Source organism: Lithobates pipiens, unplaced genomic scaffold, assembly GCF_037356315.1.
Source record: "Lithobates pipiens isolate NorthernLeopardFrog02 unplaced genomic scaffold, aLitPip1_a1.2 Scaffold_8, whole genome shotgun sequence".
Taxonomy (NCBI): domain Eukaryota; kingdom Metazoa; phylum Chordata; class Amphibia; order Anura; family Ranidae; genus Lithobates; species Lithobates pipiens.
The window spans coordinates 385,789,278-385,812,814 of NW_027507903.1; the positions used below are offsets into that span (position 1 = coordinate 385,789,278).

Consider the following 23,537-nt stretch of genomic DNA (forward strand, 5'->3'; position numbering starts at 1 on the left):
CAAATGCATATCTTATCAAAATGCCTACCTATGCTACAGCTATACAAAACCAGATAACTGAATTCTTTAAATATAATGTGGGATCGGTGTCAGACTCCGCCACCCTATGGGGTGCTCATAAAGCATTTAGTAGGGGAATCCTAATGCAACTGAATGCTCAATTCAGGAAAAATAAAACGAAACTCATTGAGAAACTTACTGCTGACATTAAAACATTAGATTCCCAAAACCAATCTCAGGCCGCGTACACACGGGCGGACTGTTCGCCCAACTTTGTCCGCTGAACAGTGTTTGGGCGGACAGTCCGCTCGTGTGTGGGCTTTCAGCGGACAGTTTCAGCGGACAGTTTGACGGACAAGGTTTTTCGGAAATTCCGTAAAACTGTCCGCTGAAACCTTGTTTCAGCGAACAGTCCGCTCGTGTGTAGGCTTGTTCGTCAAACAAAGTTGCGCGCATGCTCAGAAAGGATTTTCACGCCGAAAGTTATAATGCAGTGTATAGGACGTCGTATTTTTCGTCCCGTCGTACGTGCCGTTCACGTCATCGCGCACGGTTTCAGCAAACTGTTCGTTCGTCGTGTGTGGCCATGTCCGTCCATGCTAATTTTGAGCGGACTGTTTGCCGAAACTGTTTGACGGACAAAGTTGGGCGAACAGTCCGCCCGTGTGTACGCGGCCTCACCCATCACAACAACTGAAAACTAAACTACAAATATTACGACAGGAACTCAGAACGACTTTATTGGATACATTTGAAAAACATACTAGAAAACTTAAAGCTAAATATTATACTAGCAACAAAGCAGGAAAAAACATGGCACTTCGGATCAAAGGCAGATATTCCAAATCAAAGATTCCATATCTATACCACCCTATTACTAGGGAAAAATTGCAAGACCCCCAAGACATAGCGAATGCATTTAGCTGTTATTATAGCTCCCTTTACAATCTTAAAGATGATTCTCAAACTCTCACACCTACCCCAAAGATAATACGTGATTTCTTAGATACTATTAGTCTCCCATCATTAACTACTGATCAAATCTCTGATCTTAACGTCCCATTTTCAGTGGAAGAAATTGCTAGAACTATAGACTCCCTGCCCAACAATAAATCTCCGGGCCCAGATGGAATGATAGGAGAATACTATAAATTACTTCGAGATATACTGGCTCCCCACTTATGCTCACTTTTTAACGAAGCGGCATCCAAATCAGAATTTCCGGCTGAGATGCTTCAGGCCTTGATCATAACACTGCCGAAACCAGGCAAAGATCCCAATGCTCCCCAAAATTTCAGACCGATTTCATTATTGAACATTGACATCAAAATATACGCCAAAGCAATAGCGAATCGACTGATGAACTACATACCAGACCTCATTCACAAAGATCAATCTGGCTTTACTAAAGGTCGACAATCTTCAGATGCAACAAGACGTCTGATTGATATTATACACTTCACTGAGAGACATCAAACGCCTTCTCTGCTCCTTTCTTTGGATGCAGAGAAGGCGTTTGATAGGGTCCATTGGGGCTATTTACAGTCAGTGCTTTTAAAATTCGGCTTTCATGGAAATATTTTATCGGCAATTTTTGCACTGTATAAGGGCCCCTCAGCGAGAGTATACACAAATGATATGATGTCTAGGCCCTTTGGCATCTCGAATGGAACACGACAAGGTTGCCCCTTATCTCCTTTAATATTTAATTTAGCCATCGAACCTCTAGCAGAACGTATACGATCTGACACAAAACTATCTGGTATAAAAATTGGGCAAATAGATAATAAAATAAGTCTGTTCGCAGATGACATAGTGCTTATAGTGTCTGATCCTATTTCATCTCTCCCGAATCTCCAAAATATACTAAAGACATTTGGAGCAGCATCATATTATAAAATCAATGAAACTAAGTCCAATATTTTAGACCTAGGATTAGATAACACAACCAGGCAGTTATTGTCTAATAAATACCCCTACCACTGGAAAGACGAGGGGATTTCTTACTTAGGAATCACTCTCACTAACAAAACAAAACAGTTATTTAAAACAAACTTTTTACCATTTAAGAAACATTTTGAAACAGATCTGACAACACTTAGTAAATTCGAATTTACATGGGCTGGTCGCCTGGCAGCTTTCAAAATGATGACCTTACCAAAATTATTATATCAACTCAGGTCCCTTCCAATATGTATCCCTAAATACTACTTTAAATCCTTACAAAGCAGTTTGGGAAAATATCTATGGAATGGCAAAAAATCCCGTTGCGCATACCATATACTAATTAAACATAGAAATATAGGTGGTGCAACTGTACCTGATCTACAGGATTATTATGACGCAACTCTTTTGACCCAATTGCAAGAATGGTTCTTGCCTACTCCTAAAACTTTATGGGGACAAATTGAGAAAGACATCACACGACAGCCTAATATGCAATTCTGGTTACTTAGTAGGAAAATTAAGTCCACAATTACAGCTCAATACCCACCAACGGTGAAAGCGACGCTACACTCTTGGCAGAGAATCATCACATACAAATGGGATAAAACTCCAATCACGGTGTTAAACCCTCCTCTGACAATTATACCAACATTAATTCCTGGCGTACAAATACACGACTGGAATTTGGGTGGGGATATCAAACTTGGTTCCTTCTTCCAACAGGGCTCATTAAAGTCTTTTTCTCAGTTAAGTAATGAATTACAGCTTCCGAATTCTGAGCGATCTACATATATTCAAATAGAAAAGTGTCTGCTACACAATCCACAACTCAGAGCTTCAATCCCGGTTAAAATATGGTCTTTCCTCAATAACCATGCCACCTCACAGAAAGGAGTAGCTACAATATACCCAATTCTAGGGGAAAAAAACATACCCAGCAAACTACCTTCCTTCCTTAAATGGGAACAAGATTTGGGGCAAGACTTTTCAATTAAACAATGGATGGCTTCCCTACGAAGCATATATACGGCCACTGCATGTGTTACACTATGGGAACTGGCACAAAAAATTGTTCAAAGACAATACCTGACTCCACATATCCTAGCAAAATTCAAGGGGAACTCGTCACCTAATTGCTGGAGAAATTGTACCCAATTGGGGACCCTATTTCATATTATGTGGGACTGCCCAAGCTTATATAACTACTGGCAGGCAATCTCCCATTTACTCACTTCCGTAACAGGTATTGTCCTTCAACTTTCACCAGAACTAGCCATTCTGAATATGAATTTACATACGATTCCCAAACAATATCGTAAAGTAGTAACACATATACTTTTAGCTGCGAGACTATCCATAACTAGAAAATGGAAAACTGACTCTCTTCCTACTATGACAGAAGTTATAGAATTAACCCAACTCCACCACTCCTATGAATTGTTATTTCCTAATGACAAATCCCTATATATTAAGGAACAACAACTATGGGAACCTTGGAGTACATGGTACAAAAATACTTCCACAATTTAGATAATGCTGATTCTTTAATCATATAGAAGAAAGAACTCCTGTGCGTTTTAATATTTTTTTTTTTTGGATGGCTTTAAAAATAATTTCATAGCAAAGTGACAAATATATCACATATTTGTTTATCTGAATTGAGCGGCGGAGTAAGAATAGATCTTTATTTTCCTTCATAAAAGATAACTACTGTGTTTGAATTTCCTTTAGGATGTTGGCCTAGGTACTCCAAGACACAGATAGATCCCTGTGAGGGGTGTCTTGGGGTCCAGAAGTGGCCATTATCCATATCGCTATTTATAAATCTTACAATAATTATATTACGGACTTTATTATACAAATTCTAAGAGACTTACTCTTGTTCAAGTCCCTTTATGACTATGAATATTAGATACTTAGGAATACTACTTTATTCTTTATTGTGGATTATTTGTTTCTATGCTATATTATGCTGAGAAAACCCTGTCACTACATTATACTGTGTTATGTTACTTTTATTACTATATATTATTTATTTTTTTTGTTTTGTAACCCTTGTTGTAACTAACTCTGCTAAAAATCTCAATAAAAACATTTGAAAAAGAAAATGGAAAGGCAATTCTTTTAGCAAATATAAACTGCTAAATATCTTTTCTCATCAGCAATATATAGCAGTTTTATGACTTCTGTCAGTGTCTGGTTAAAGCTTGTAGGAGTAGTTTTTCTTTCTCCCCTGATTGTCCTGTGAGGCTGCAGGACCCCTGACCCTCTGTCTGGACAGTGCTGATCACAAAAACTCTCTAACAATACACACCAAACTGGGCATGTCCAGCTGGTCCCCAATGCTCTGTAGTATCAGGAGATGGATTGGGGACTGTGGAAGAAGGCACAATGCAACTCCTTAGGTTCCACGGTGAGTATAACAAGCACACTTTACTGCATAGACAGAGCGATTTTACTGTTGTGGGTTTAGTAACACTTTAAACTCCTTACCTTGTTTGAGTGTTTGGGTATAACCTAATCCGATTAGACTTGAGTTATTAACTTTAGCCTGCAAAAAAAAAAAGTTCTGATCATGAAAAATACCATAACTAAAGTGAAAAAATAACAAGCAAGAGACAGAAAAGAAATTACAAATCAAACAATTGTGAATGGATATAAAAAAAATGTCCATTCACAAAAGCCCAGTTATCCAATGCCTGCTGTTTCTGATCAATAGTCAATAGAAACCAAAGAACACAACTGACAACATAAGGAAAGCTTCCCCGATAGAACTGCTAAAATCAAAATGTTCAGCTCACAACCTATTTGTGTATTTCAATAATGTCGAAAACACACAAACATGCACACTTGTTAATACACGTTTATAAGCATTTCAATAGACAAAAGGATCTTCCAATGTTAAGAGATTTGTTTATGCAGGCTGTGTTGTCTTTCCTATTAAATTTGTGATAAATAAGAAAGCAAGTAAAATACACGGATATGGATATGTCATTCAGGTGGTGACAAACATAACTACAGCAATGTAGCTTTAGATTCACTCAAACATTATGCAGTTGACCATGTTTTGAGCATTATACTACAAAAAATATACCTCTGCAAGAGAATACACAGCTATGCATACTTACAGAGAAAGAAGCATCTGAATCAATCTGATATTTGGCTGCAATTCCAAAGCGGGTGTTGCTGTTTCCTGCAGTCCAAGCCAGGTTTATTGCAGTCTCCAGCTTATTGTTCACCTTCTGGTATACCGAGCCACCAAACTCTGTCCCGTCATTTCTGTTGGTAGCATGTCACACATTAATGAAGCAGAAATACAGCCATACACTCTGTTTTACAGGCATAAAAACTGCATTTTTTACTCTTATTAGAGCTTATTAGGAGACACTGCATTCAGGTTATAGTGCCATCTACAGGAGGATTTGGAGTACAAATGAACCATAAAAGGTGACCAGCCTGGTAACACCCCTCCCATTCCCAGCATGCCTCAATTCTGTAACAAAGTAATACCAAGCGCAAGACTAAAAAACACAGATTATGATGGAGCTTGTATCCTTCAATTAATTAAAAAAAAAGTATATTATGCCAAATACAAAAATACAGTTTTCATTGCCCTTCTTTGAGGACCACAGGATTCAAAGACAATTGGGACATCCAAAAGCAGACCAACTGAGGGATGGGCAACACAGTAAACAAAACACTAAACAGATCCACCACAAAAACAGGAAACTGGGAACTGCCTGTAGCTAAAAGAGCTGTCCGAAGCGCCTTATGTCCAAAGCCAGCTTCAGATGAGGCTGAATACCCACCTGGTTAAAACTTGGAGAACCTGTGATAAGACCAGGCGGTGGCCTTAAAAATAAGGAAAATTTTTTGAGGCCCAAGAAGAAGAGCCACTGAGAAATGGGCGCGTAAGAAGTGGATTGCCTTTAGCAAGGACCATCCAAGATGGGAACAATTGGATTTTTGTATTCACCGTAAAATCCAATTCTCTAGTTCATCAATTGGACACAGTACCTCCTTAATCTTGACCATTGGGTTATATCACCTCCGCAGGAGTAGGACTAGGCAGAACAAAAAAAACAAACAAAAAACACCTGGCTACACCCATGGGCTGTCCTCAGTCAGTATATAACTCCCTCCCTGCTCTAGGTATTCAGTTTAGTAGAAAGTGTAATAAAACTATCATGAACTCCATAGAGGGATGGGCACTGTGTCCATCGAACTCAGAGAAATGTATTTTACGGCGAGTACAAAAATATAATTTTCTCTTTCGTTCATTGACAGACACAGTGCCTCCTTAATCTTGACCATTGAGATGTCCAAAAGCATTGCCAAAGAAAAAAGAGGGCAAAATAACCCATGGCTAACCACAAGAGCCCTAACCAGCAGATAGGAGCCTTAAACAAGTCACAGGGGCCCCATCTGAAATAAAACATTCTAAAGAATAAACACCCCCCTCTAACAGAAGCCTGCAAAACCTTGCGGCCAAAAGAAACATTCGCAAATACCAAAATATCTACTTTACAGAATTTAATGAAGGTATGCACTGATGACCAAGTGGCCACCTTGCAAACCTGTGATATTGACGCTTGATGACAGAAGGCCCAAGTAGTATTAAGCACCCGAGTAGAATGCGCCGTGACAGGGAAAGGAGGAACTTGACCCTTAATAGAATAGGCCTGAGTCACAGTCTGTCTGGTCCATCTAGAGATGGTAGCCATGGAAGCCACCAGCCCTTTCCTTGGTCCCTGTGTAACCAAAAAAAGTGAGTCTGACCTCAGGAAAGACTCATTGGCTGCCAGATACACTCCAATCGCATGAACCACATCCAAGGTATGCAAAGCAAATTCCTTGGGATGAGCCAGCTTGGGAGACGAGGACAACACCACAATGTCATCATTCAAATAGAAGTCAACCTTGAGACAACCAGAAATGATGTGCAGGGACGAAGAACCACTTTATCCCTATGGAGTATTAAATAGGGACTACGACAGGATAATGCCGCCAAATTCGAAACCTTTCAGGCCGTTGTAATAGCCACCAAGAATGCCACCTTCTGGGACAACGTAGGTGAGGGAATCTCCCATATATTCTCAAATGGAGGTTCCTGGAGAAATGATGGCACTAAGTTTAAATCCCATGGTGGCAAAAGAGACCGTACAGGTAGAGCCACATGCTGGACTCCTTGAATGAAGGTACGAAACTAAAGAGTGAGTAGCTAGGATCGAGGATGAACACCAATCGACTCACAAAGAAATGTACGCTTTCCATGTACGATGGTATATCTCACTAGTAGTCAACTTCCCCGCCTTCACCATAGTAGGGATCACTGATCCCGGCAGACCTCTTTCTCTCAGTACCTGGCTTTTAATGGCTAGGTCATTAAAACCAGTTATGCCGCCTACACACGATCAGACTATCCGGCGGACTTGGTCCGGGGGACCAGAGTCTGCCAGACAATCCGCCCGTGTGGGCTCTGGCGGACTTTTTTTCCGCAAAAGTCCGGCGGACTTAGAAAGAAGTTTTGACTCAAAAATTGTCCCCTGGCCGTCTGTATGCTAGTCTGCCGGACTATTGAAATGAACGGACTTGCCCACAGGCAAGTCTGTTCATTTTGAATGCGGCTCCAGGTAGACGGGACAAGCAAAGGAAGTCAATGTAGCCGCCTTCGGACGCGGGATTAAAACCTTGCTAGCCCCGTTACCTAGTATGGATTTAAAAGGGAAGCCCTATGCCAAAAAAACTGCGTGCCCCCCCCCCCCCCAAGTCCATATCAGACCCTTATCCGAGCACGCAGCCCAGCCGGTCAGGAAAGGGGGTGGGGACGAGCGAGCGCCGCCCTCCTGAGCCATACCAGGCCGTGTACCCTTAACATGGGGGGTGCTTTGGGGAAGGGGGGGCCCTGTGGCCACCCCACCCCAAAGCACCTTGTCCCCATGTTGATGAGGACAAGAGCCTCTTCCCGACAACCCTGGCACTTGGTTGTCGGGGTCTGCAGGCGGGGGGCTTATCGGAATCCGGGAGCCCCCTTTAATAAGGGGGCCCCCCAGATACGGGCCCCCCACCCTATGTGAATGAGTATGGGGTACAATGTACCCCTACCCATTCACCAGGTGAAAAAAATGTAAATAAAAAACAAACATTTATTGCACAGCTCCGGGGGTCTTCTCGCCGGACTCCTCCGCTATCTTCTGCTAGATCTTTTACTAGTGGAAGAGCCCAGCTTTCTTCTTTGTCGTCGCCGTCCATGAGTCTTCTTCTGATTTTGGGGGTCTTGTCCCCCTCTTCGGTTCTTTTTGCCGGGCTTCCGCTTTCTTCCTATAGCTCTTTTACTAGCGGTGGCCCGGTCTTCTGTCGCCGCCACCTCTCCTTCCGACTTCGGAGGTCTTGCCCGCCTCATCGATTCTTCTTTCCCGGGCCTCCGTTCCTTCTTCCAGCTCTTTTACTAGTGGTGGCCTGGTCTTCTGTCGTCGCCTTCTCCTCTTCTTCATAAGGGGCGTGGACATCACGCGGTGACCCTGCCCATTGTCCCTATATAAGACGACCCACAACGCGTCCCTGTCATTACGGCCAGAGACAGTGTTGAGTCAACATCTCACGGAAGAAGAAGAGAAGGCAGCGGTGGCAACGACGACAGAAGACCGGGCAAGAAGAACCAAAGAGGGGGACAAGACCCCCGAAGTCGGAAGAAGAGGCGGCGGCAACAGAAGACTGGGCCACCGCTAGTAAAAGAGCTATAGGAAGAAAGCGGAGGCCCGGCAAGAAGAACCAAAGAGGGGGACAAGACCTCCAAAGTTGGAAGAAGACACCCGGATGGTGGCAGTGACGAAGAAAGCTGGGCTCCTCTGCTAGTAAAAGAGCTAGCAGAAGATATATGAATGGGGACCTTGGATTGTGGGCTCCTTGAGGGTAGGAACTGACGTGAGTGTGCAATGTACAGGGTTAGGGACAATTGTAGACACTCAGGTTGAACTGGATGGACTGGTCTTTATTCAACCTAACTAACTATGAAACTATAAGATAGCGGAGGAGTCTGGCGAGAAAACCCCCCAAGACGGAAGAAGACCCCCAGAGCTGTGCAATAAATTATTTTAAAACCTTGTGTTGTGTTTTATTTACATTTTTTCACCTAGGTGAATGGGTAGGGGTACATTGTACCCCATACTCATTCACATAGGGTGGTGGGTCGGTGCTTTGGGGTGGGGTGGCCGCAGGGCCCCCCTCCCCAAAGCACCCCCCCATGTTGAGGGCACGTGGCCTGGTATGGCTCAGGAAGGGGGCGCTCGTTCGTCCCCACCCCCTTTCCTGACCGGCCGGGCTGCGTGCTCAGATAAGGGTCTGATATGGACTTTGGGGGGACCACCCACGCCGTTTTTTTCTGTGTAGGGCTTCCCCTTTAAATCCATACCAGGTGACGGGGCTAGTGAGGTGTCAATCTCGCCGTCGAAGGCAGCGGCATTGACTTCCTTCGCTAGTCCGGTCTACCTGGAATCACGTTCAAAATGAACGGACTTTCCTCCGTGTGTGGGCAAGTCCGTTCATTTCAAAAGTCCGGTGGACTCCCGCCATAGTCTGGCGGTTTGTCCGCCAAACCTAGCCCGTCGGAAAAGTCCGGTGGAGTGTGGGCAGGTTCGCTCATTCGGAAAGTCCGGTGGACCTCCGCTTCAAAGTCCAGCGGATAGTCCGTTTGTATGTATTACTGTAAAGCAGGATGGAAGCTCAGCCCTCGGTACAACTGGTCCTCTTTGAGAGTTAGCTTCTAAGGGACGTTTACGGCCACCAGAAGACTTTCACCCTCGGTCCTTCTCATGCATCACAGAAGAGAAAGGTGTTAGCCCCGCAGCGGCACTAGGATGACTGTGGTGTCTACCAGAGGAACCCATGAAATTGCCATGAGCCACAGTTACTTCCTGGAAAACTGCTGAAGGGGTCAATGTTTGAGAAGAAAAACGACTAGCCGGGTCAGCATTTACTCCAGAGTCAGCACCAGGTAACCCAATTTCCTGGATGGGGCTAGAGGGGACATTGGGTAGTTCAGATGTCACCTGAACCTTTACAGGAATTATACCCACACAAGAAGACACAGGGCCCCCCGAAGTGGACGATCTCTGTCCCCCTGCTTTGGTCCCTCGGAAATATTCAATTTGTGGCCCCCTTGACACTCACGAAGGAGGTCCATGAAACTGGAAATCAGCGAAGATGTCCCCCCACCCTATAAATGGGTGGAGGCAGACCTTCATGCTGAAGGGGTCTTGTCAGTGGATGCGGAGAAGCCTGCTCTAGGCTTACCAGACCAAGATTGCTTGAAACTTCCCGGGGAAGACTTTCCTTTATCTGCAGTCCCGAGAGCCCAGAAGAATCTATGGGCTGAGAAGGAAGGCCCCGGCTTGCAACGATTGACGCAGGAAGGTACTGATTGACGCAGGAAGGTACTCTTCCCCCCGTGAAACCTCTAATGTTATCCAGGGTAGCCCCAAACAGGCGGTCGCTTTGAAAGGGCAGATCAATGAGAGATTTTTTTTTTTGGCTTGGTCTGCCAACCAATTCTTAAGCCAAAGCACACGTCTAATCACCACCACTGAAACAGAAAGCTTGTACAGCACAGGAGCTGCATCCAAGGCTGCATCACAAATATACTGTAGCCCGTGGACTAACTGGTCTGCTAAATCAACAGAAGCAGTGGGAACCTGCTCACTACCGAGACCCTGGCGCAAAAGCTTGGCCCATTCAGTTAGGGTCTGCGACACCAGGGCCGAGGCCAAGACTGGACACAATGCCGTAATCATAGTAAACATGCTGTGTGTCACAGGCTCCGCTTCCCTCTCAGCCGGGTCTTAAAAGGACGGGATTCCTCTACTGGGATCAGGGTTGCTTTATTCAACCTTGAAACAGGAGGGTCCACCACTGGTGGGGCAATCCACTTTTTAAAAGTGATTCTTCCAATGGGTAGCATACTGAGAAACATTTGGGGACCACAAAGGGTGACTTTGGTTGTTCTCATTCCTTATAGGTAAAGCGAGGTGACTTATGCATACCAAATGACACAGCCACATTTTTAGAGTCTTCTGCACCGCACTAACAAGTGCGTCAACCAGCACTTTTTCACTCGCTGCTGAGACCATGTAAGACTCATCCTCACTATTGGATGGGTCAGGGGGCAAGATATTAAACCCCCCTGGATGGGCTACGTCCCTGGCAGCATCAGGCTCAGAATCAGATGAGACAGACTTGGGAAGCTGGGGTTCAGAGGGATCTGCCACCTCCATGAGGGGATCAGTGGGTGAGATGTGACCCTGAGGCTCCATAGGAAAGAAGACCCTGTAGTACAAAGGCAATCTTTGGCACCAAAGGACACCCCAATGGCCAGGGTATAGATCAGCAGAGAGGGAGATACACAAGAACCCCCCAAAGACTCACTCTCCCAGCCGGAAGAGCGCCGTAATTCAAACCTAGCAAACACCAATGGTCGGCATCTATTTCATCGATCCCAGGCAGGAATAGGAGAAGAGAGAATGAAGAGGAAGAGGAGGAGCCCTGGCATCTCTACAAGGCTCCAACCATCTCAAGCGTCTCTGCAGACTAAGGAAAAATGGTCGCCGTGATGTCATCGGACCTCCCAAACATGGCTGTCGGAAGTCTGACATGCTGAAGCATACTGCCAGTATCCTCTCTGTGCCTTCAACATCGCTGCACCCTCTGCAAGGGGACCCCCCTCCAAAAGGTACTGTAGCAACAACAAGTAGCAATAGTAACAAGTAGCAATAACGAAGGGGAAATCTAGAGAGTGGGAAAGGGACAGTAGGAAAGAGGCGACACAGGCAGAGAGGGGATATGTTGAGGACCTAACCCTAGACAGGCAAAAGGAATGGCTAGATAAGCATCACGTCTATAAAATGGCCATCATAAGGAAGTCAGAGAAAATGCGAATATTCCAGAGACAGTGCCAGGTTGGAGAAAGTGGGGCACATGCTCTCCCTGTTGATTAGATCATCCCTCCCCCCCACTGTTTCGGTGGTTAGGACATCAAGTGGGGTGATCTCCATAGATGTGACAGAGAAAACACATACATTTAGAGACTACAAGTCTGTGTATAAGTCTAATAGGGAAAAAATGGAAGGCTTACTTCAGGGAATAATAATCCCGACCCGGACAGAGAAGAACAAAATAGATATAGAGGCACCAGTGACCCTAGATGAATTACAGCGAGCAGTGGCCGGGATTTCCAACCAAAAGTTGCCAGGCCCCGACAGGCTCCCGACAGAAATATACAAACGATACGGAGAGGTACTACTTCCAGAATTGTTGAAGACACTGGAATGGGCATTAACTAATGGGGAACTTCCCACTTCAATGTCGGAAGCTACTATTGTAATACAAAAGGAGGGGAAAGACCAATTAGATGTTACTTCTTATTGCCCAGTCTAATTATGCATGGATGTAAAAATCTTGGCTAAAGTGCTAGCAACCCGTTTAAATAGATGTATTCAAAAGCTTATACATACTGATCAGTCAGGTTTTATCCCCAACAGTTCAACTAGTATCAAGGGAAGAAGAGTCTTCTTAAACATGCAGATTCCAACAGACAATACGGGCTCCAGGGCCATATTGGCCTTGGATGCCAGCAAGGCCTTTGATAGCCTGGAATATCCCATTCCTACTTATGGAGGGTCCTAGAGAGATTTGGGTTTGTCCGCTCTTTTATTCGATGGGTGAAAATACTTTACAGGGAACCAAGAGCAAAAATAAAAATCAATAATGAATATTCAGAACTGTTCCACATGGAGAGAGGGACGAGACAGGGTTGTCCCCTGACAACTACGTATAGCCATGTGCTTTGTTATCCATTACTATAAACTTCTATGATATGTATCCACCTTTTATTTTTATGTGATTTTATATATATATTCAATATAGTAAATCAACTGTTTTTGATCCTAGTTTGTAAGCGCCAGTAAAATCCATTATTAGGGGATCCTCTCTATGTAGTGATACAAATGGTTAGAGAGTTCGGGCATTTTTATGGACTGGTTATCGACTAGGAGAAATCAGCCTGGTTACCGGCTGACCCACTTGGTAACCAGATATCGCTGGGAAATCACCACCTGAAAGTGCTTGCGAGACTGAAATACTTGGGTGTCTGGACTACGAGCGACGTAAACCAGTATGTCAATGATAACCTAGCCCACTACTACTTAAATTAAAGCAAAAGGGAGATATCTGGAGTCGACTCCCTTTATCCGTAGCAGGGTGCTGCAATCTAATAAAGATGATATGGCTACCACAGATATTTTAACTATCCCATAATTCCCCGATTTGGATAGGCCAAAAGTGGTTTAAAAGAATACAATCCATTTTTAGGGAATTCATTTGGAAGAAGGGCCAATCTAGGATTAGTTTGCAAACCATGCAGATACCAGTTAAACAAGGGGGTATGGCGGTCCTGCATTCAAGGTCATACTTTATCATCCCAGTTGCAACATCTGGTGGGCTGTGGAATCCCAGGAGGCAGAAACCGCAGTGACAGAATGATGATAATAGGGGCCCCACATAGTGTACTAGTGGAGGAACTAGAGGCAGACTCTTATCTATAGATGTCCGACGATAAAACTAGCCAATAAAAGTATGACAGACAACGAATCACTGTTGGGGTATGAGGGGGTAACAGAATACGCCCCCCTATGGAACAACAAAAACCTGGTGGAACTAAGAGGTATAGAGAGGCCCAGGGAATGGGAGAGACAGGGCATCAACCGACTATCCCAACTATATGAGGGTAATTTGGGGGGGAGTGGCCGGATGTGAGTTGGAGCAGCGTGTGAGTGTGTGGAGATGAGGATATGTGAGAAGGCTGTCTCCACACTCTCTGTGATGGAAGTTCTGGCGGCAGCTGATTGAGAGGGTGGTGCGCGCTGAGGACACAGAGACATAGAAACTGGCCGAGAACTGATGAAAGTTGCAGAAGATTCCCGGAAACTGCCAAGGAAAGCCGAAGTTTTCCAAGAGCGGAATGAGGGCTGAATGCTCATTGCATGATACCGTGATGAGTGGAGCGGGTTGACGGCCTGGTGCTGGGTCCCAGGAGCTTGATTGTAGCCGGGAGGGGACACCCTCCCCCCCCCCGGAGTGTGGTGGGGGACCAGGCTGGAACGAGAGAGAGAGCCTAGGAGGTATGTTTTACGGTAGTAAGGTGGATGGACTGAGGCAGTGGTGGCAGACTGAGCTGGGAGTATAAGAGCGAATAAAAAACAGGTCAGCCTTTTTTTTCCTTTTTTCGCCGCGGTTTGCGGTTGTTTGGCTACAAGCAATCAGTATACCTTATATTACATGAAGCTTTATATCGAAGGAACTTCGCAGAAACCTTAAAATCTGCTACAACTGAAATTAACAGGGAAAACTGATATCTGAGATAATCAGCGTTTTTACCTTTTGTAGCAGGTGATCTATAAAGATAAACATTAATTTCTGCTATAATTGCCTTATAACTGCATACAGCTGCATATTTGTCTGGTCAGCGCTCTCGCCCTGAAGATTATAGGAAATATTGGCATTGGATTATCATATCCAATAAATCCAGCACACGTCTCTGTTTGTTCCTGGTTTTCTTCTTCTTTTTTTTTTTTTTTAGGAAAAATCAGTGCATAAAATTCCATGTGTTACTTTCCCTTCCCTTCTCCCGGGCTTTGGGGAAAAATAGAGGAAATAAAAGAAAAAAAAAGGGGACATAAGAAAGAGAACATCAAACAAATACCCACGTTTTGCTTTTTGTCTCTTCTCTACTTTATTTTTTTTTGCTTTTTGTACCATCTGGCTGATCAGGACTGTGGTGTTATAATCTTTTTAATTTTTATAAAAACCCTGGGTAGATATGTCAAAGCGGAGAGGAGAGGAACAGGTACAACAGGAGAATGTAGGGACACAACAACTCCGCTCCTTGAAAGAAAAGAATACCCAGTTGGCGTTAGCAGCCGCAGCGAAATTAGAGCGGAATGTTCGTACTCCAGGCCAGTCCCCAATAAAGGGAGAGCAGCCGGTACAACAGCACAAGTAAAAGCACAACAGGGGTCCCAGTGAATAGAAAAAGTCAAGGTCATCTATCTTCAACAGCTGCAGCGGTATCAGGACAAAAGAATGTTAGTAATAAATGTCAAGGGGTAACTCAATGTGAGTCAGAGTCAGCTTCTAAAATTAGTCCCCCTGCTGAGGAGGATCCAACATTGAAAGACGTTCTTCAAGCTGTAAATGCATGAAAATTTTCACTGGGAAAACTATGTGATCAATTAAAAGGTATGAAGGAGAAACTATTACTGGTCAGACAGGACATGCAGGGGGCAGCGGAAAGAACAGCAGCATTGGAGACAAGGATAAGTCAGGTGGAAGATAATTTACATCCATTAAAAATATGAGAAAGCAACTGGTTAACCAAGCTTCCAAGATGGATGAAATAGAAAATAGGCTCCGAAGGGACAACATTAGGATGATGGGATTGCCTGAGAAAAGTGAAGGCCGTAACCCTATAAAATTTCTGGAGACTTGGTTTACAGAACTATTTGGAAAAGAAAACTTCTTACCTTTTTTTTCAATAGAACAGGCTCACCGAGTCCCTTTAAGTGCCCCGCCTCCTGGGGGTCATCCTAGGCCACTGTTGTTGAAATTTTTATATTACAATGATAAAGTGACATTGATGCGCAAAGCAAGAGAGATGGGAAACATCACTTATGATGGCGTGAAGATTTCTCTCTATCCGGACTATTCGCCTGATTTGCAGAGACGTAGAGCTGAATTTGTGGAAGTTAAACGTACCTTACGGTCATATAAAGTTACATATGCACTTTTATACCCAGCGCGGCTGCGTGTCGGATTTTTGACTCTCCGGGTGATGTGACATCATGGCTAGAAGCTAATAAGGGGGCATTACAGATGAATTAGGGAAATAGAGAGGGAATATAGGTAGAAGAGAGATGGGAGGAGGGAAGGTAAAGGGAGAAAAGCGGGAAGAGGGTTAAATATTTAGAAACATAGGGAGCTAGTTGGGGGAGGCACAAATGAGGAGTGAAATTATGTCCGTGAGGGATGTGAGGATAAAGAGTTTTTTCTTTTTCATTTTTTCTTTGTTATTACTGTTTTTGCCTTTTTGTTTTGTTTTTGGGGCAGGGTGGAATGAAACTGGAAATGCAGAGGAAGTGAGGGGTGAAAGAGTAGCGTGTGAGACGGTCACGTTAAACCTCCTTAGGGATGTAAATCCTCACAAGATGGTTAAGTTTAAATATTGCATGGTTGGTGAACAAATAATAGTTCAAATGTTAGCTATCACTATAATGGTGAAATGTACACAGTGGTTAAAGTATAAAGCACAAGCAAGTAGAATTATTGGTAAATTAAGAGGAAGTGAGTTGTACCTGGGTGTATCTGTATATCTGTACATGAGTGTCTTACAAGGTCTCCTTTTTTATATATTTATATTTATGACTCTTTTCATTTTCTTTATTATAAATAGGTAATGCAGGATAAAATACTTAATATTGGCTCTTGGAATGTAAGGGACCTGGGTAGTCCGATTAAAAGAGGGACAGTTTTTTCTATGCTGGAGAGACATGGGATTGGATTGGCAGGTTTGCAGGAGATACACTTAACAAAATTAACTATATCTCAATTGAAGAATAGGAAATGTCAAAATCAGTATCATTCAACTCATACATCCTACTCTAGGGGGTGAGTTTCTCCTGCAGACAGGCCAGTATTGATGAACTGGGTCGTTATATTTTTTGTACGGTGTCTTGGAGGATAGATATTACATGTTGGCAAATAAAGATGGATGAACTTCCGACGGGACGTTTCGCGAACCGCGAACGCGCCCAAAAGTTTGCGAACCGCAACGTACGCGGCAGGCCCCATTGACTTCAATGGCAGGCGAACTTTAAAAACCTACAGGTCATATTTTCAGCCACAAAATACTTACTAGCTGTGCACACATAGTCCCACCACATGGCCACTGACATAACAAAAGTACGAAGTGAATCTGGGATCGACAATGACAAGCATTCTTTTTTTATCTGTGAAATTTTGACAATTCAGGACTCAGGAGGGCATGAAGGCAATGGAGGAGAGGAAAGGTCAGTGTAGGCCATGAAGAGGGTGCACCGAGATAGAGAGAGAGCACTGACACCAGCACCGAGATAGAGAGAGAGCACTGACACCAGCACCGAGATAGAGAGAGAGCACTGACACCAGCACCGTGAGAGCACTGACACCAGCACCGTGAGAGCACTGACACCAGCACCGTGTTAGAGAGCACTGACACCAGCACCGACATAGAGAGAAAGCACTGACACCAGCACCGTGATAGAGAGCACTGACACCAGCACCGTGATAGAGAGGACCGACACCAGCACCGAGATAGAGAGAGCACTGACACCAGCACCGTGACAGAGAGCACTGACACCAGCACCGTGACAGAGAGCACTGACAGCAGCACCGTGACAGAGAGCACTGACACCAGCACCGTGACAGAGAGCACTGACACCAGCACCGTGACAGAGAGCACTGACACCAGCACCGTGACAGAGAGCACTGACACCAGCACCGTGACAGAGAGCACTGACACCAGCACCGTGACAGAGAGCACTGACACCAGCACCGTGACAGAGAGCACTGACACCAGCACCGAGATAGAGAGCAATGACACCAGCACCGAGATAGAGAGCAATGACAGCAGCACTGATACCAGCAACTCCCTACTGGGCCCCAAAAATATGACACCGCTCAACCTCTTCAAACAGGAGGGTACGGGCATATAGTACGGTGTGCTTTTTTTGTACAAGGAAGTGAGCCAAAGGTAGAAAAAAGGTCTGTGTGCACGATTAAATAAATCGTTTACAGAGATATACATGGTCTACTGGTCACATGTGTGAATTCCTCCGAGATCCATGCCTCATTCATTTTTAGAAATGTGAGGTAGTCAAAACTGTCGTGAGCTAGGCGAGTGCGCTTATCGGGCACGATCCCCCCTGCTGCGCTGAACGTCCTTTCGGACAGGAAACTGGACGAGGGGCAAGCCAACAGTTCCATTGCAAATTGGGCAAGCTCTGGCCAGAGGTCAAGCCTGCCCACCCAGTAGTTCAGGGGTTCATCACCCCTCAGAGCTTCCACATCGGCCGTCAACCTGATGTAGTCGGACACCTGTCGGTCTAGGCGTTCCCTGATGCTGGATCCGGATGAGACCTGTCGATTGGTCGGCTGAAAGAATGACCTCATATCAAAAGTCACCAACACATCTTCAAAGCGCCCTCTTCTTGTAGACGCTGTTGGATTGGTACCTGCAACTCTTTCTCTGGGAGTGGGAATTCCTCCTCTGACAGTGCACGCAAAAGCAGAATGCAGCATTTCTCGAAGCAAGGCCTGGAAGTGCTCCATTCTGACAGCCCTCTGTGACGGTGGTAACATTTCGACCATTTTGTGTTTGTACCGGGGGTCTAAGTATGTTGCCACCCAGTACTGGTCCTTGACCCTTATGCTTTTTATACAGGGGTCCCTGTGAAAACACTGGAGCATGAAGGCCCCCAGTTGCACTAAACTGGAAGTGGTGTGGTGGCCTGGCTCCTGCTCATCATCCAGGATAACGTCGTCCTCCTCGTTCCCTTCTCCCCATCCATGCAAAACAGGGATCCCAGAAAGATTTAATGCATGCTCTTCTTGCTCCTCCTCATCCGCCCCGGCACCATCCTCCTCTGACTCCTCTTCAGACTCCTGTTGTTGACTTGTCTCAGATAGAGTAGCCCCCCCCGGGAATTCATCCAGCATTGCGACTTCCTCATTTTCCCGCTCCTGCTCCTCCATGGCTTGATCAATAACACAATGTAATGCACGCTTCATAAAGAAGGCATAAGGTACCATGTCACTGATGGCACCATGGCTGCGACTGACCAGTTTGGTGATCTCATCAAATTGCAGCAGAAGTCTGCGTGCGTCGCGCATGAGCAGCCACTGGCACGGTGAAAAAAAAACAAGCTCCCCAGAACCTGTTCTGCCACAGAGTTCGTACAGGTAGTCGTTAACTGCACGTTTCTGCTGGAGCAGGCTATCAAGCATATAGAAGGTTGAGTTCCATTGCGTCGGGCAATCGCAAATAAGATGTCTGACCGGCAGATTGTGTGACCGCTGAATGTCAGCAAGGCGAGCCATGGCCGTGTAAGATCTTCTGAAATGGGCCGAGATTTTCCTTGCCTGCCGCAAGATGTCCTGGACCCCAGGGTATTTGACAACGAATCGATGCACGACCAAGTTTAAGATGTGTGCCATGCATGGCACGTGCGTAATTTTGCCCTGTTTCAATGCGCTAAGCAGATTGGCACCGTTGTCACACACCACTTTATCAACTGTCAAATTGAGCGGTGTTAGCCACTGATCTGCCTCTGAATGCAAAGCTGAAAGGAGTGCCGGGCCAGTGTGGCTCTTGGCTTCCAGGCACAACAGACGCAGCACAGCATGGCAAGGTCTCACCTGGCATGTCGAATAGGTTCTGGGGAGCTTGGGCGGCGCAGCGGAAGAGACGCTAGCAGCAAAAAAGGAGGAGTCAGCCAAGGAGGAGAGGGAGAAGGATGGAGTAGGAGGAGGAGAAGAAGAGCCAGGCCTGCATGCAATCCGTGGCGGTAAAACCAAATCTACACGGGTGCCAAGGGTTACATGCTTGACGGCCGTCAGGTTCACCCAGTGGGCAGTAAAAGTGATAAACCTTCCCTGCCCGTTTGCTAGACCACGTGTCTGTGGTCAGATGTATCTTGGCACTGACACTGTGTGCCAGAGATACATTCACTTGCCGCTGAACATGGCCATATAGCTCTGGGATGCCCTTCTGTGGGAAATACTTCCTTCCTGGGACCTTCCATTGTGGTGTTCCAATGGCCACAAATTTTTGAAAGGCCTTCGAGTCCACCAGTTTATATGGCAGTAGTTGGCGGGCTATCAGTTCTGACAAGCCAGCCGTCAACCGTTGGGCAAGAGGGTTATCCGGCGTCATCATTTTTTTTGCTCAAACATTTGGCCCACGGAAGCCTGCCTTTTCCCAGAAAAACGTGAGGATGGCGTGATGGAAGGTGGAGTGGAGGACAATTGTGAGGAGAAGGAGATGTAGAAGACGAGGCTGGACGGTGAGAGCCTGGAGTGTGCCTTTGTGGGTTCCATTGCTCCCACTGGGCTTGGTGATGGCAGATCATGTGCCTTCTTAAAGCGGTCGTCCCTATGTGAGTGTTGGGCTTACTGCGACTTATGCGTTGACTGCAAAGATTGCAGATGGCAACACTATTGTCAGCAGCGGACACATTAAAAAAAAGCCCACACTGCGGAGCCATGTGCCAGCGTCCTGGGAGCGCCAGATGTGACCGTACATGGTTGATGCCTCGCTCCTGATACATTCGCAGTCTGCTTTGTCCCTCCTGTGCAATCTAAGTTCTTCCTGCTTCTCCTCCCTATCTGCTGGTCCATATCTCCCTCTGAACTCACCCACCGCTATAATTAGAGATCTCGGAGTAGGCAGCAACACCGGGGACCAACCTCCTCCTTGGGCTGATCTGGGTACTGTCGTCAGACTGCTGAGTGGCGGTTGTTGCTACCTCCTCTTCCTGATCCAATGCCAAGAGTGGCTGCGCATCGGAAATGTCTTCATATGGATCGGAAAATAATTCCTGTGACTGAAGCGGAAGGTATATGGTGGTGGTGGTGGTGGTAGTGTCTTTGGGGGTGCACATAGCAGAGAGTGAAGAAGAGGGTGCAGATCGAGAGGATGAGGGGGGTGCAGAAGAGTAAGGCTGAGTGAGCCACTCAAACAAGTCTGGTGCATCCTTTGACGTAAATCGCACGCACCTTCTGCAATTTGGCACTTTGGCTCACGCCTGTTGCTCCTGCCCTACCCCTACCACCCCTGCGGAAGGGCCTGCCTCTTCCTCTGCCTGTCATTTTTTAAATGACCCTGTGACAAAAATCTCTAGAGAAGTGCAGTATGTATGTAGAAGAAGGCATATAACACCCCGCTTCAATCTGCCATTTTTAGGGGCCACTGGTCTATCACACCAGTTATAATACATTTTTTTTTATTGCGTTTGTCACTTTTTGTAGTATCGCTGGAGAACCGTTCAGCAGTCACAATGCTGCACAGTGGAAATGCACTATATTATGCTTTCTATATGTGCAAGTATTGTATATGTGTATTACACACCTATATACTGCACACCAAATAGTACACCTACACGAGTCCTTAAAAGGACCTTTGTGGACCTAGTAGCTAGTGATTTGCAGACTGTCCCTCAGTCCCTACACTGACAAAAGACTGCTGCAGAATAGGGCAGCAGTCAGCAGCAGTGCACCATCCACAACCCTATATATTGTACACCTATACCAGTCCTTAAAAGGACCTTTGTGGACCTAGTAGCTAATGATTTTCCGACTGTCCCCCAGTCCCTACACTGATAAAAGACAGCTGCAGAAACGAGCAGTAATCTGCAGCACAGCAATGCACCAGCACCCTATATATTGTACACCTATACCAGTCCTTAGGACCTTTGTGGACCCAGTAGTAATAGCTAGCTAGTGATTAAACTGACTGTCCATGCTCCACACAGCGTCCTGTCCCTACACTGACAAAAGACAGCTGCAGTATATCCTCCTGACCTCCACCTCCACTGCTTTGAGTGGGGAGACTGAGGCGGGATATCCCTTCGTCCCAGTCCCATGGGGATGCTGGGGTATCCATGTGTCACGCTTTGCTTGCTGGGGTGGGGGTTGGGGACACTCGCGGGGAAGGGGCGGGGGAGCTTTCAGCTGCAGCAAGATCCCTTTTGGGGTGGCTGGGGAGTTCCCCCGTTGTCTGCCCTGCCGTGAGGGTTGGGGGGCTAGTAGGGAGCGATACTTCCCTTGTGGATTTCCCCCTCTGTGTCCCCCTCCGCCTCTAAGTCTCGCCGTACGGTCTGATAGTTAGCCCTAGGGGCATGTTTATTACTGAATTACCTGCTCAAGCAATATCCTCATGTCTTCACTCAGGTTTAACCTTTGTGTGACCTGCATGATGTACTAGTATGCTTTTGGCCTCGCGGCACAATTTTTATAATTCTGTACACATATTGTTTACCAAGTTGGCTCTGTTCATTGTTGTATTTGAAAATGCTTTGTACTCACATGAAAACAAAATAATAAAAATGTTTTGAAAAAAAAAAAAAAAAAGAAGACCAGCACAGCAGTGCACTGAATCCTATATACTGGACTACACCTATACCAGTCCTTAAAAGGACTTTTGTGGACCTAATAGCTAGCGATTTGTGTCACTACAGTCTGTCCTTGCTCCACACAGCAACCTCTCCCTACACTGACATAAGACAGAATGTAAAATGGCCACCAGATCAGGTCTATTTATAAGGTAGGGGGAAGGTCCAATTGTCCATGTGCTGAAATGTCTCAATTGGCTGTCCTGTACTCCATGATGGATGTGTCATCATGGGTCAAAGTTCTTTCACACTGTAAACACATGTCCGCCGGGCGAACAGCGGCAATAGTCTGCCGATCTGGCGAATCACGAACACGCAAAATTCACAGCGAACCGACCACCGGGTGAACCGCGAGGCTATCCCTATTGGCAAATGTCTATATACCGCCTCAGTTTAAGATGGAGGTAGTGTATAGATTTATGGAATTCATGGCAGATAAGGAAGATGTGCCGGTTATAATAATGGGAGACTTTAATGAAGTGCTTGATAGAGGGGCTGACAGATTCCCCCCCAGGACTCAAACTTCCTACTGAAGGAAGTAGAGCTATTGGATATGTGGAGAGAGAGAGGAACTTGAGTGTTAAGCAATATTCCTGCTTCTCAGGATCCTATTCCACACTTTCCAGAATAGACATGACCCTGGGCAATGTGGAAGTGCTACAAAGTGTAAGGAATCTAGAATATATGCCTAGAGGGGTCTCGGATGATTCACTTTTGAAGGTGTCACTGAGCTTGGGTGGGAAAACACAAGGGGGTCAGAGAATAAGTCAGGTTTGGTTCGAATTAATGAAAGATGTAGAAGAGGCTCCACCAAAGTTAAAAGAGTTCATAGAGTTTAATACAGGCACTGCTCCAACTAGTGTAACATGGGATGCCCTAAAAGCTTTCCTTAGAGTTATCTTGATCCAGCAGGTGGCAAAAATTAAACAAAAATTTAGGAGCTGGGAGGAAAGTATTAGGAGGGAATTGAGAGAAGCAGAGAATAACTATGTAAAAGACCCAACTTTAGAGCAACAAAAAATATGGTTAAATAAACAGCAGGGGTATAAGATAGCAATTATAAAAAGGGAAGAAAACGGTGGTTATTTCAGAAGCAGCAATTTTTCGGGGAAGGGGAGGGGGTGGGAAGAATGTTGGCTCAGCTGGTGAAAACTAATCTCCCCCCCCCATCTGCTATCCCAATGATTAGGACTATGAAAGGGGCAGTCTCTACATGTAGGATGGAGATAGTGTGGAGATGGTAACCCTTACCCAAGAGGAGAGGGAAGATCTGGAAGCCCCCATAACCCTGGGCGAATTACAACAGGCTGTGGCTGGGATGGCTAACCAAAAATCTCC

At 45.5% G+C, this 23,537-nt stretch overlaps 1 protein-coding gene across 3 annotated transcripts in view; it reads right to left on the minus strand.

Moving 5' to 3' along the window:
• Positions 1-23,537, minus strand: part of VDAC1 (voltage dependent anion channel 1) — a 600,174-nt gene that overhangs the window by 70,972 nt on the left and 505,665 nt on the right. For all 3 annotated transcript variants that reach the window (XM_077473900.1, XM_077473896.1, XM_077473898.1), the window contains 2 exons: positions 5,076-5,226; positions 4,441-4,498 (listed from right to left, as the gene is read on the minus strand). In XM_077473900.1, coding sequence (XP_077330026.1) covers positions 4,441-4,498; positions 5,076-5,226 — 209 coding nt within the window. The remainder of the gene's footprint in view (positions 1-4,440; positions 4,499-5,075; positions 5,227-23,537) is intronic.